The sequence below is a fragment of the Eleutherodactylus coqui genome, chromosome 2 (genome assembly GCF_035609145.1).
Source record: "Eleutherodactylus coqui strain aEleCoq1 chromosome 2, aEleCoq1.hap1, whole genome shotgun sequence".
NCBI lineage: Eukaryota > Metazoa > Chordata > Amphibia > Anura > Eleutherodactylidae > Eleutherodactylus > Eleutherodactylus coqui.
In genome coordinates, this window is record NC_089838.1 from 44,321,133 (window position 1) to 44,335,000 (window position 13,868).

Below are 13,868 nucleotides of genomic sequence, written 5' to 3' on the forward strand. Positions count from 1 at the left end.
TGGTGGTAATTTGCATCCTGATATTGATCTAGTTTCAGTCAGAATAAATGATTTTACTAGTTTTGGGTCAGGAGTAGATTTACAGACTGTTTCAGACTTTCTTTGTTTTTCTACTGACTGGTCGTTTTGTTGCTAATGGAAAAGGTTTCATCATTATTTCGTAGACGAAGAAATTGTTAGCGACAGTAAAAATAGCGGCTCCCAAAAGATGGCGTATCTATCCCTGCCGGACCGGGAAATCCTCAAGAGGTAATAACATGTCAGGAACCTGTTTTAAATGCACAGTATCAGGCCTACAGCGCGCTGAGAGATCTCATCTGAGCTGAGCTGTGTCAGTGTTCTACAGCGGTGGTAAAGCTGGTTCCGCAGGCTTGTGTCGCACCAAATAAAACAATAGTGAACAGGCGGTGCTGCTGACTACTACTAGTTTGGCTTGTGTCAGTGTCCTACAGCGGCTGTTGAATTTAGGTGTACTGGTTTGTCGCAATGTCCTACAGCGGTGGTGGAGCCGGGCCCACTGGCTTGTGTCGCAGTGTCCTACAGTGATGGTGGAGCCGGTTGCGAGGACTCATCGCAGTGTCCTACAGCGGTGGTGGAACAGAGTCTGCTGGCTTGTGTCCTATAGTGGTAGTAGCACTGGGTCCGCTGGCCTGTGTCAAAGTGTCCTACAGCGGTGGTGGATCCAGGTACACTGGCTTGTGTCGCAGTGTTCTTTAGCATTGGTGGAGCCTGGTGCACTGGCGTGTGTCCATTAGCCGTGGTGGAGCTGGGTGCACTGGCTTGTGTCACAGTAAATAAAACAATGGTGAACAGGCTGTGCTGCTGACTACTACTGGTTTGGCTTGTGTCGCAGTGTCCTACAGCGGTGGTGGAGCCGGATCCACTGGCTTGCGTCTCAGTGTCCTACAGCGGTGATGAAGCTGGGTGCATTGGCTTGTGTCGCAGTGTCCTACAGCGGTGGTGGAGCCGGTTGTGAGGACTTGTCGCAGTTTCCTACAGTGGTGGTGGAACAGAGTCTGCTGGCTTGTGTCGCAGTGTCCTATTGCGGTAGTAGCACTGAGTTCACTGGCTTGTGTTGCAGTGTCCTACAGTGGTGGTGGAGCCAGAAGCTAACACTTGTGTCACAGTGTCCTATAGCGGTGGTGGAGCGGGGCCCACTGGCTTGTGTCGCAGTGTACTACAGCAGTGATGAAGCTAGGTGCAATGGCTTGTGTTACAATATCCTATAGCGGTAGTAGCTCTGGTCCACTGGCTTGTGTCGGTGTCCTGCAGCATTATTGGAGCCGGGTGCAAGGACTTCTGTTGCAGTGTCCTATAGCGGTGGTGGAGTCAGGTCTGCTCGCTTGTCGCAGTGTCTTACAGCAGTGTTGGAGACAGGTGCACTTGCTTGTGTCGCAGTGTTCTGAGTTGCTGACATAGCTGGTTGTACTGTATTGGGTTGTTGATGAAAATGATTTAAAGGAGGAGGCGCTGCCGTGGGTGTACACACTTCAGCCCGCAGCAGCTCTGAGAAGAGGAGCAGTGGTGCTCTGAAGACCAGGAGTAAGTAAGTAGATCTGTTTCAGGGAGAGGATCTATTAGTATTGGAACCACTGTGGGTGTCACTATTACCACTGAGGCCACTGTGGGGGTCACTATTACCTCTGAGGCCACTTTGGGGGGTCACTATTACCTCTGAGGCCACTCTGCATGAGGCAGCATACCTCTAGATGACTTGGAGTATATTTACACGTGGCAAAAATGCTGTGAAATGTCTGTAGCGAAAATGTCCGCTGCAAATTCTGCAGCATTTCCGAATCCAAAAACAGTCAAAATCTGGATCATTGGTGTAGATTTTGACTGGAAGGCTTGCGTCGCAGTTCTTTGTGTTGGAGCTGTTGCACTGGCGTGCGTCGCAGTTCTCCATGTTGGAACTGTTGCACTGGCTTGCGTCGCCATTCTCTGTGTTGGGGATGTTGCACTGGCTTGCGTCGCCATTCTCTGTGTTGGGGATGTTGCACTGGCTTGTGTCACCATTCTCTGTGTTGGGGATGTTGCACTCAGTTGTGTCGCCGTTCTCTGTGTTGGGGATGTTGCACTGCCTTGTGTCGCCACTCTCCATGTTGGGGATGTTGCACTGCCTTGTGTCGCCACTCTCCATGTTGGGGATGTTGCACTGCCTTGTGTCGCCACTCTCCATGTTGGGGATGTTGCACTGCCTTGTGTCGCCACTCTCCATGTTGGGGATGTTGCACTGCCTTGTGTCGCCACTCTCCATGTTGGGGATGTTGCACTGCCTTGTGTCGCCACTCTCCATGTTGGGGATGTTGCACTGCCTTGTGTCGCCATTCTCCATGTTGGGGATGTTGCACTCGGTTGTGTTGCCGTTCTCTGTGTTGGGGATGTTGCACTACCTTGTGTCGCCACTCCATGTTGGGGATGTTGCACTGCCTTGTGTCGCCACTCTCCATGTTGGGGATGTTGCACTGCCTTGTGTCGGCACTCTCCATGTTGGGGATGTTGCACTCGGTTGTGTCGCCGTTCCCTGTGTTGGGGATGTTGCACTAGCTTGCATCGCCATTCTCTGTGTTGGGCAGGTTTCACTCGGTTGTGTCGCCGTTCCCTGTGTTGGGGATGTTGCACTGGCTTGCGTCGCCGTTCTCTGTGTTGGGGATGTTGCACTGCCTTGTGTCGCCATTCTCCATGTTGGGGATGTTGCACTCGGTTGTGTTGCCGTTCTCTGTGTTGGGGATGTTGCACTGCCTTGTGTCGCCATTCTCCATGTTGGGGATGTTGCACTCGGTTGTGTTGCCATTCTCTGTGTTGGGGATGTTGCACTGGAGCCCTTTGTTGCTGCTAGTCAGTAAATTGCGCAGCGCTCTGAAGGTTGGGCCGGCGCTGGAGATTGATGTAGTAGTAATTAGAGTGAGATGAATTGATCTGACGGTCTCTGGAGCAGGAACCTTGTCAGCATTAGTGTCTCATCTCCTTTAAAGTCTAGTTAATTAGAGTGGGGCAGAGAAGAGACGAGAGTCGTCCTCCCACCGTATAATGACCAGATCACAAGACGTTATTGATCCTCTCCGGTCAAGGAAGGATTGGTGTGTGCAGTCCCCCCCCCCCCCCCTTCCCGGCTGAAGAGACAAGTGGGGGGCTCTGTATATTCAGCTGCACACAGACAAGAGTGGCTGCGTTTCTGGAGGATCCGCGCAGATTGGAGACGCTGATCTGGTTATTGCAGTTGGCAGCTTGTAATTAAGCCGCGAGGCCTCTTGACGCCATTCACGCTCTTTAAGCTCAGCTGAATTTTTTTTTAATTGCCACTGAAAAAAGGAAAGTTTCCTACGAGGGTTTTCATGGCTGAGAGGAAGTTTTATCCTGACTTCAAGGTCAAATACGATACGGAGTGTCTGCCACCATTATACAATGTTATTAACCTGCGCCAAATGAGCGCGGAGCTCCGCGGTTCTCCAGGCAGCGGTTCAGCACCCGTCTGCTCTCAGTGATGATGTCTAGGTGCAGGACACAAACAACTCAGCTACATCAGCGACGACGAGTGGATTGCTGCCATTAGACAGAAATGGGAAGGTGGACGAGCACTTCGCAGACGCAGTCATACTCCTTTAAGTACATACTGGCCGTCGCAGTCGTCATCCTGACCGTACAAGATCAGTGACGCTGAGTGACAAACAAATTTTTTATAAAGAGAGGAATTTCATAATGGACTCCTTTGTAGACCATGACGGTGCGCCGCCGGTCGCCAAAACAGTTTATTGCTATATTTCACCCAACTGACGATGATTGAAATCTGTTTCAGCTTTGGCGACCAATTGCGGTGCGGTCTATTACGGCAACCGCTCCCGGCGCTGTTAAAAATTCTCCTGTCTGATCAACGAGAAGTTGTTCCGCCTTATAGTTGTATTTGTGGCAGAAAGTAATTCCTGACTCACCGCATAACGTCATGTGCCTACAACGTAGTCCCTGCCAGGTTACGTGCTTGATACCCTCTGCGCTTCCTGCGTCCGAGAGCGTTCCTTGTCCTAATTACAGCGCTCATATAAAATGGAGTCAAACATACGATATTTACGACATAGTCGGTTGTTGGATAAATGATTTCTCAGAGTACCATGGAAGAGATCAGGAGGAAGACATGGAGCCTCCAAAGCACCCTCAGCCATGAAAGGGTTAAGATAGAAGCCCTGGAACTGAGCGGCTCCGCCTGCGATTGTGCATGGATTAGTCTAGCTTTGATTGGCTAAGATTGGTGTCTGTGGTGGCAGTAGTGACATGGTGGGCCATAAGAACATGGTATATCCTAGAAGGAGCCATGTCCTCCCGTGATGATCCACACAAAATGGCGCACCTCATTCACAATGGCAGGTGCTTCAGCCACGGCCTTTCAGTGCATCCTTGTGCAGAAGAAATTGAAGGTTTTTCTATAAAGACGGAGAGCGGCGGCTGCGCCATTATTTCTACAACGTCTGATACTCCTTTTCTCTCGTGGAGAAATAATCAGATTCGGTGGAGCTGTGGAAGTAAACTGCAAAGTAGAGAATTTCGCGTAGCACCCGTCTCATGGCTTGGGGTGCGGCCTTCGTTCTACACAGCCGCTGGAGGGGTTCCTCTTTTGTTGGTGCCACCACATACAACATTTTAGTTGATTCAGGTGCAATGCTCTGCAGGTGTGTCGAGATGCTACAGCAGTGAATGATTGATTTTTGGCGCAGGACGGTATGGGTTAAACGTCTTTATTAGCTCCTGAGATCCAGGAGTGAGACGTCTGACCAGCAGCACTTGTCACTTGTTAAGTGGATGATTGGGACCATTAATAAGTAATTAGGACGTGATGGCGCCGGCTGGAGGGTGACAAGGAGGGGGCTCTGACCTGTCCCTATATTCTCCATCCAGTCATATATACAGCTGCATGTTACACAACCCTCATGTCGCCTGCCAGGTGCGAACAGAAGTCCCGAAACAACCAAAACTTACACAGGGCTGTGAACCCGCAGCCGAGCTGTGAGGTGCTGCTTGTTTGTCCCCAGCCGCTGTAGTTACCTTGTGCTGCCTGTGACGTGGTGGGGGCGCTGTGCTAAAGTGGCTCTGCAGGATGGAGGATTTGGTGATGACCCCACTGAACTGAGTCCTAGGTGCCCACAGTCACAGGTTGCACAGGGACGTTTAGTGTGAGGAGCGTATAAGTAGCTCCTCATCTCAGCTTCCTGGCGGAGGGGTGCAAGGTGAGCGTCCAGCGATCTCTGCCATTAAGTGAATCTCCACTCCTAGGACATAATTTGGCCAGAGACCAGAGGTTGGGAGTTATACTACCTGGTGACCACCTCCAACATTTCCATGGGCTCCTCGGGGGTCTTGCATGATCGCCGCACCGCTTCCCAGACTACTCAATGCAAGTTGTGCACTGGTAAGGCGCACAACACGCTGCTCTTATTGGCCAGCGCTGCTCATGTGTGTATGGGGTAATCTATGAATTGGTGCTGCGAAGAGGCCCATCGAAATGGTGGGTCTGTGGTGCATGAACACAGTCGAGTGGACTAGGCACTAGAACTCCCATCCTGTGGTCCCTCAACACCTTTTACTGGCAGGCCCAGAGGAAGACGTTCAGAGGAAGTCGTTCATCGCAATGTGGTAGTGACATGATGATTATGATATCCGGATGGCCAGTGTGTATCCATGTAACCATCAGATGGGGCGGGGGGGCGGACGCACAGATGATATAATAGTATACTCCTCTTCTGTCCTTGCAGGCATGGACCCCCAGAGATCCAACAAGCTGCAGAATATTCATCCTAATTGTCGTCCTCTAACACCAAAATACCCAGGCGTGCAAAGCTATCGGCTTCAGAAGCTTCCAAGCGATGAGCACACGAGTCGTGTGGACGCACGAGACCTTTGTATCACTGGAATCTCTGTCTCCAGACTAAGAGATCAAAATGTAGAAAGCCGTCAGAAAGTGTCCACAGCACAACATGGCGGCAGTAACATGTCCTGGGCGCAAACCAGTGGGTGGAGGCTGAAGCCAGCGCCAGTAGAGAACGTCCCCATCATCTGCTCCTACTCCAGACCATTACACATCACTCTTCACGGCCGTCCGCTCATCCCCTCTAGCTCCCAAGCACAGCACCTCCTCCATCAGTTCGGAAGGCCATTGGCTGCGGCGGATTCTGAGTCCTGGTGGAACTATCGATTCGCTGCATACAGCATTTTATCCAGAAATGCTGGAAAACCGCGCAGAGCATTGCATCGCATCACTGGATATGAATCTCACAGTTGTGACCAACGGCATAGACAAGAAGCGACAACTCGTAATCAATACAACTTGTGTACGAAGCCACTCCTGACGCATGTGACCACTCAGACCCAGAGTCCACCAAACGTCTGCACTCCAAACCCTTCCAAGAAGGAAGACCCCAATCATCCCCCACTTGACCGAGGGGGCAGTTTCAGCAAAACCATGAGAAATCGGAAAAGTGATCCTCTGCGCAGGCCAGTGCTGCCCATCTCTCCATCTGGTGTCCCAGTCATATCCCTCAAGCCGTGGCCATCACCTAACAGCCCAGAAGAGGATGACATATCCATCACTGTTCCTCTCCTCCCAAAACTCTGCTGCCCCTGCACCTCCCACCTGTGCTGTCATGGTGGCCCATCTCCTCCCCTCTGATGCTCTCTGCTATTAGCTGCCTTGCTCCTCCTAATATAGAGCCAGATTTATGTAATAGAAATAGATGAAGCGGTTGTCACTTATGCAGTCGATAAATCAGCGCCATTCTGCATGTAAGAACAATCGATCCACATTGTTTTATATACGTTATTTCTTTTGGGTTATTACAGTTTCGTTTAAGATTTGTGAAATATATCAAGAAGAGGAACAGCAGATAGACAGAACTTTATTTGACCTGTCTGAGCGGAGAATCTCCAGGGTTAAGGCATTACTATATGTGCTTCATAGATATCCACTTGCTCATAAGATTAATAAATTCATGAATCCTATATTGTTCTTTAAAATGATTTGGTAACAAAAATAACATACATGTCAATCAGTTATAGGATAGTTATTGGGCATTGTCAGATGCTGATTGGTTATTATTTCTCATTTGTGTATAGATTTAAAAAAAAAGGAAGTTCTGTTTAGAAGAGCTCTGATTCAACCACATCTGCATTGTCCAAGTTCTATTCTAGTACAGATTAGGCATACCTGATTGATAAAGCTGCGATACAATTTGAGTAGTATTCAAATTAAACCGAATACACTAACATTTCTGGTGGAGAATGCGGGCAAGTGGAATGTTCTGAGGACGGTAAACACCGGACAAAGACAAAACTGTGGTGAGTAAGATACTTTTTACACGTTTGCCCTGTCTGCTATCCTGAGAAAGGTATAATCCTCTGTTTTCATTACACTTGCCAAATCAGTGGATTCTGTGTGAATGAATAGACAATGTCCAAACAGTGTGTGTAGGGTTTGTTACATAAGCAAGATCAAAAAATTCTATATCTAACGCCGGCTGCAGACGGCTGGGTCGGATGCGGCTGCGAGAATTCTCGCAGCGGGACCCGACCCGAGCGCCTGCAGAGAGCAGCACAGAGCTCACCTGCTCCCGCAGCTCCGGCTCTTTCATTGCCGTCTGCCGGGCAGCCGGTGCATGCGGAGAGCGGAGACGGTGGCAGGGGAGTGACATTTCTGTGTGGGGCTCTGCGAGCCCTGCACAGGATTGGAGCATGCCACGATTTGTTTTCTGCACGTGATTTTGCGCAGACAAACCGCGGCCGTCTGCATAGGATTGCGTATTGTAATGCAATCCTATGCAGGTGTGTACGGGCGGAAATTCTGCGGGGAATCCCGCTGTGGAATTTCCGCCCGTCTGCAGGCGGCCTAATTGTTTATATATAATGGTTTAGTATTTCATGTTGTGCCTCTTTGGGTGGTGTTAAATTATGACCAAAATACATCATTGGATGTAGATGGTATGTGCCCTGTTGGTAAGCGAATAGTTTGCACCAGGAATAGAGTGAACAATCAAAGTTTGGACAAGGGTTATCGTGAATGAACTGGAGATTCATGAGTGCAACCGTGTTTGAGACAAACTTCCTGTAGATAGAAGCACATTGCATTGAAGGCTTCTGCCTCATGTTAACATTGTTGTGCTTCTTTGTTTTGTGGTTGTGTGTTAAAACGATGAGAGACTAAAGGAAAGGCTACAGACTGTCAGACTGATTTAACTGGAATCTGGGATTCCGGACGAACAGGTTAAGGACTTATCCAGAAAGTCTCTGTGATGTCGTTACGGGAACAACTCTGTCCATCTGGGATGGGGAACCAAGGCAGTATCTGTCCTGGGGACAGAGGCATGACTGCAGCAGAGGTCATGGGTCTGGTACAGGTACTTGAGGAGTGGAGTACCGAAGAGTGTTTAAAAAGGTGTGTATACCCAAAACTGTCTGTCTTGATGTTGCGAAAGAAGAAAAAAAAAAAGGTTTAGAGGCAAATGTGGAGGCTGGATAAATGATCATTAATAATGTGGATTTGCTGTTATTTGAAAATTTTTGTGTGTGGGAAGGGCCCATGCATATGTATTTGTGTCTTGTCTGTAGAAGTTATGTGAATGGCTGGGCATAAGACAAAGAGAGACGCTCAAACAGTTAGCCAGACCACCAGGGATGGAGCTAGGTGAAGTAAAGGGGGGGGGGGGGGGGGGGCGGCAATATAGGTAAGGTTTCTGTAATGTAATAGGTTTTACCCTCCTTAACACAAACTAACCTCACAGAGAAGGTGTGTGTGTGTGTGTGTGTGTGTGTGTGTGTGTGTGTGTGTGTGTGTGTGTGTGTGTGTGTAATATATAGTCTTGATGCCTGCACAACACAAGTACACAGTGTATTCAGTGTAGTGGGTTTTGCTTGTTGACTACTGTTGAGTTGTGATGCTGGAACAGTGGTGGGACGGTTGTGTACTTGACAAGTCTGATAAGTACGTTGCAAAATAATAATAATCTTATTTGTATAGCACCAACCTATTCTGCAGCGCTTTAAAGGAAGTTGATGAGTGGATCCCAATCTCCATGTATGACAGAGGATGGGAGGAGGTTTAGTGAACGGATGTTATCTGTATAATGGCATAAGTTGGACAGAGGACAATCAGTGGCATCAGCTTCTTCTCCATCACTCATGGTTCCATAAGCAGTACTCAAAAGACTTCCTAGAGCACCAACATGAGTGTTTAAAGAGATTATATATATATATATATATATATATATATATATATAACTAGCTGATATACCCGGCTTCGCCCGAGTTAATCTGGTACTGGTGTTTATCTGGTGTTCACATGGAAAATCTTATGAAGTCGTCGTTACTTTAGAGATACCGAGGAAAACAATATGTTCACCATTTTGCGTGGTTCTTTGCGTTACCCAGGAAACACCACGTGGCTGTAACCATGCAACGTTTCCTTTATATAAAATGACATCAGGAAGTGAGAGAATTAGATTCCGTACGTAAAATTTGGCCGCTAATTATTTTGCACTTAGAATTGAATAATCAACTTAGGACCCATTAACTTTTCCTATTTATGACATAATCAATGCCCGTGCCAAATTTCAAGTTTCTATGACATCGGAAAGTGAGAGAATTAGATTTCGTACATAAAATTTGGACGCTAATTCTTTTGTGCTTGTAATTGAATAATCGAGTTGGGACCCATTAGCTTTTCCTATTTATGACATAATCAATGCTCGTGCCAAATTTCAAGTGAGAGAATTAGATTCCGTACATAAAATTTGGACGCTAATTCTTTTGCACTAGAATTGAATAATCAAGTTGGGACCCATTAGCTTTTCCTATGTATGACATAAGCAATGCTTGTGCCAAATTTCATATTTCTATGACATCGGGAAGTGAGAGAATTAGATTCCGTATGTAAAGTTTGGACGCTAATTCTTTTGCGCTAGAATTGAATAATCAAGTTGGGACCTATTAGCTTTTCCTATGTATGACATAAGCAATGCTTGTGCCAAATTTCATGGTTCTACAACATTGGGAAGTGAGGGAATTAGATTCTGTACGTAAAATTTGGACACTAATTCTTTTGCGCTAGAATTGAATAATCGAGTTGGGACCTCTTTACTTTTCCTATTTTGGACATAATCTATGCTTGTGCCAAATTTGGCGACAACTAGAGCTGTATTGAACTAAATGTGGTGTTGGGAAACCAGAGAATGAAAGAACTGAGAAGTCAGAAAACTATCACCGTGGCAATAGAGTCCTTTAGACAAGAGGACTAGTCACCAAAAGGACCATTAATTGTAAAACCTAACTTTTATTAATTCCTTTTAAAATTGGCGTAATTACTTCACTCTCTAATGTAACCGTAGTCACACACTAATTTAAAATAGAACTTCTGAGGTACCCTGTTGACAATGGTCTGTCTAGATAGACGATATCAATATCCGTGTCTACTCCTCAGTCCTATGCGCAACTAGATTTTATTGTCACTTACTCACTGAATATTCAACATAGTCATCCAGCCAATATTCAATAGCTAGAGCGCTCTATCATATAAAGTACAAAGACTTTCTATTGACGTGAACCGATATACAGTAAGCGCCCAATGCGCACACCCTTTTGGATATTTAAGGGGTTCACGGCTGAGAATCGAGATGTGCTGCTGTAAACTAGCACCACAGTGAACTGGCTTTATTATCGATCCGGATACTGATATGATCGTACAGCCAGACCACTCTAATTCTCGTGTACCCCCACCACAATGTGTGCTTTAAAGTAGGACGAAGACGTAGGTCTGACAGATCAATCAAACCCCTTGATGTGTAAATATTGGGTAGATTGAATATTGGGTAGATTGATCTATTCCCCCTTATGTAGTAATTTATTTCTGTGCTCACTGTGCACCCATCATATTAACTAATGCGCTACACATATCCACATGCGTGCTGTTAGACATTATAGGGGTGAATTTGATAAACTGTGACTTCTAGTTGTGTGCTTTTCTCTAATCTATCTCCTAATATGCAGCCCAGCACTTATGCTTCACCTCTGACCCTGGATGGCATACACAGTTTTCGATGATTCAAACTTAATTGCCAAAATTGAGAGCTATTAGGAGAGGCTGGATCTATCTTGCCAAACTCTCCATCTAACGCGTTTCTACAACCAGATGCATTGGCTGTTTCCTCAGGATGGAGCTGAGAGGTGGTATGAACCAGCCCTATCGGCTGTCACACAGTAAATGAGCAGAGATGGTAAGTATTGTGAATGCTAGGGCTCTTATACCCGTAACTCTGCTTCCCTCGGTCCGGGGCTCGTCTTGTCTACACCAATGTCTATGCAGTGTCAGAGTCTCCAGGGCTCCGAAGTCTCGCAATATTGTGATGGATACGCATGCGCAAGATCACACACGGGTGCCCCGATCACGTGACACAATGACGCGCCTCCATGGCAATCTGCTGTAGTTGCCAAAGCACCACAGCCGCGCAGGACCCGAGCGTGACAACAAGACCCCAGGGAACAGCTGATCACACAGGGCATCCTATAGCCCTACAGAGCGATGTAGATCAGGCCAAATACATCGATAAGTCAGCTGAATGATACTTTGCATTCAATTTTTAAATGTCTAAGGAAAGAGAAGGAATATCCTTATGTATAAGCAAACATATAGCACTATCTCATGTAGGGAGGAATGTGGAATAGGGGTTTTGAAGCACATGTTATCCATACCGTGCACGACATAGAATCCCATATATCAGAAAATTATAGCGGTCATTCAATTCATATGTTGTCGATACCTCACATGACATGTATAAAAAGGTTATAGAGGTCACCTGATTAGTATAGGATAGACTTATTTCTAATGCCTCACTTGATCTAAAGTCAGGGGTTTATATCAGAAGGTTATAGAGGTCACTTTAAATCATATATTATCAATACCTCACATGATATAGAATCCCATATACCAGAAGGTCACTTAATTTATGGATTGACCCCCGTTTGGTAACACAAAAGTAACGGGGCCAATTACCATATTCCTTATTCATGGTATCTCTTATGTCATTACGTTTGAATTAGGGTAAATATTGTGCGGGCTTCGGTCTATCACACAGTAGGGAAATTCATCAGTGTTGAAACACCACCATAGGATAATTCCTTTCCTTACTCTCCATTTATGGCGTTCTATATTATATCTTTGAATAAGATTTAGAGCAAGTCCCATCCAGATCCACAAAGAGCATCATTGAACTAATCCAATGAGGGAGAGTATCCAATTATACATCAGTGTCCCATGAACTTTATACTCTTATCCATCGTAATATTCAAAAAAGGACCAACACTCCGTAACTTATAAGGATTATAAATATAGTTATATTCACCTACTTCTGACAATCTGGACAGGTTGCAACTCTTGCCAGCAGGTACTCAAATAAATGACGTAAGGAATAAACATTCATTAAGGCCTTTTGGATTGGAAGATTTCAACCCGCTATAGATCCACCCGCTTTCCTTCTGGAGAAGTTTAAGATCTAAGTTACCTCTCCTGCCGTTGGGTTTAATGACCTCAATTCCCCCGAAATCGCAGGGCATTTGGGTTGTTGTCGTGTTTGTCCCTAATATGGTTGGCTATGCTTGTCTATTCCCCACGGTTAATATTACCGATATGCACCAAGACCCTTCTGCGAAGCTGTTGAGTGGTCTTCCCCACATAATCGAGGGGGCATGAACTAGTTTTACAATTTATGTAATCCCTTATTGTGTATACCTTACCAGTTGCCAAGCTTTTGAAAGAGGATCCCCGCTGCATGTATTTGCAGGCTTTGCAACCTGAACACTTAAAAAAGCCTTTTGGAGGGTTACTTTGTAACCATGTATTGGATGGACTAGGTGCTGGAAGATGGCTATGGACCAGACGATCACGTAGATTCCTCCCACACTTATAAGTAATTAGTGGTTTATCATGTAGGTGGTCCACCAGATCATTATCTTTGAGGAGAATCCCCCAATATTTCTGGAGGATCCGTTTCACCTCGCCGGACTGGTCGTCATAGGTGCCAATCACCCTGATCTGCCCATCTCCTATTTTGTGTTCGATTCGCCAGGAGATCCTCCCTGTTCAAGTTCTTTGCATACTCGCTGGCAGATGTTATAACCTCTTCCGGGTACCCTCTATTAGTGAACCGGTGTGCCATCTGTTGCGTCTTTTCTTCAACGTCCTCATTCTGTGAACAATTTCTTCTGGTCCTAATCATTTGACCCTTTGGGATCCCTTTCTTGAGAGGCAGAGGATGGTGGCTACTAAAATGCAGCTGCGCATTAGTCGCCGTCGACTTCCGGAAGATGGTTGTCTCCAAAGTCCCTGTTTCAGATTTTTCAATCTGAAGGTCCAGGAAAGTTATGGCCACTGGATCAATCTCCGCCTTGAAGAAGAGGCCCAAGGTGTTCTTGTTCAAGTGCTGAACAAAAACATGGAATTCCTCACGTGAGCCCATCTACAGGACCAGGACGTCATCTATAAACCTGATCCAAAGGTCTATAAAGTCAGAAAAGGATTATGTGTGGTGTACAATGTTGAGCTAAGATGTAGCTGGACATGAGCCCTATGAGAAACTGTGTATAGAATAAACAGGAAAGTGCCAGGCGGATCTTAAATAAAATAGGAACATAAATCACTCAGTTTGGAAATAAGGACTCACCGGGCACTGAGTCGGGACACCTGCAATAAGGGATCTAACCGCTCAGCACTTGTAGTCCAAGTGTATTTGTAGGACAACAGAAGTCGCTCCTGGTTGCGTGGTGGTCCAAGGATTCAGGTGGCAGCAAGAGGAACCCCCAACACTAAATAAGTGGAGCGGTGATAGTCCAAAGGAAAGAGA

The 13,868-nt window shown here is 46.4% G+C and overlaps 1 protein-coding gene across 1 annotated transcript; it reads left to right on the forward strand.

Moving 5' to 3' along the window:
- Positions 1–169: 169 nt before the first annotated feature.
- Positions 170–6,970, forward strand: LOC136611270 (uncharacterized). The gene is made up of 2 exons (XM_066590725.1): positions 170–249; positions 5,742–6,970. The coding sequence occupies exon 2, from the start codon at positions 5,744–5,746 to the stop codon at positions 6,653–6,655; it is 912 nt and encodes a 303-aa protein (XP_066446822.1). The 5' UTR covers positions 170–249; positions 5,742–5,743; the 3' UTR covers positions 6,656–6,970.
- Positions 6,971–13,868: the final 6,898 nt, after the last annotated feature.

Coding starts and splice junctions, on each gene's coding strand:
- LOC136611270 (XM_066590725.1), top strand. CDS start 5,744: ATGGACCCCCAGAGATCCAACAAGCTGCAGAATATTCATCCTAATTGT.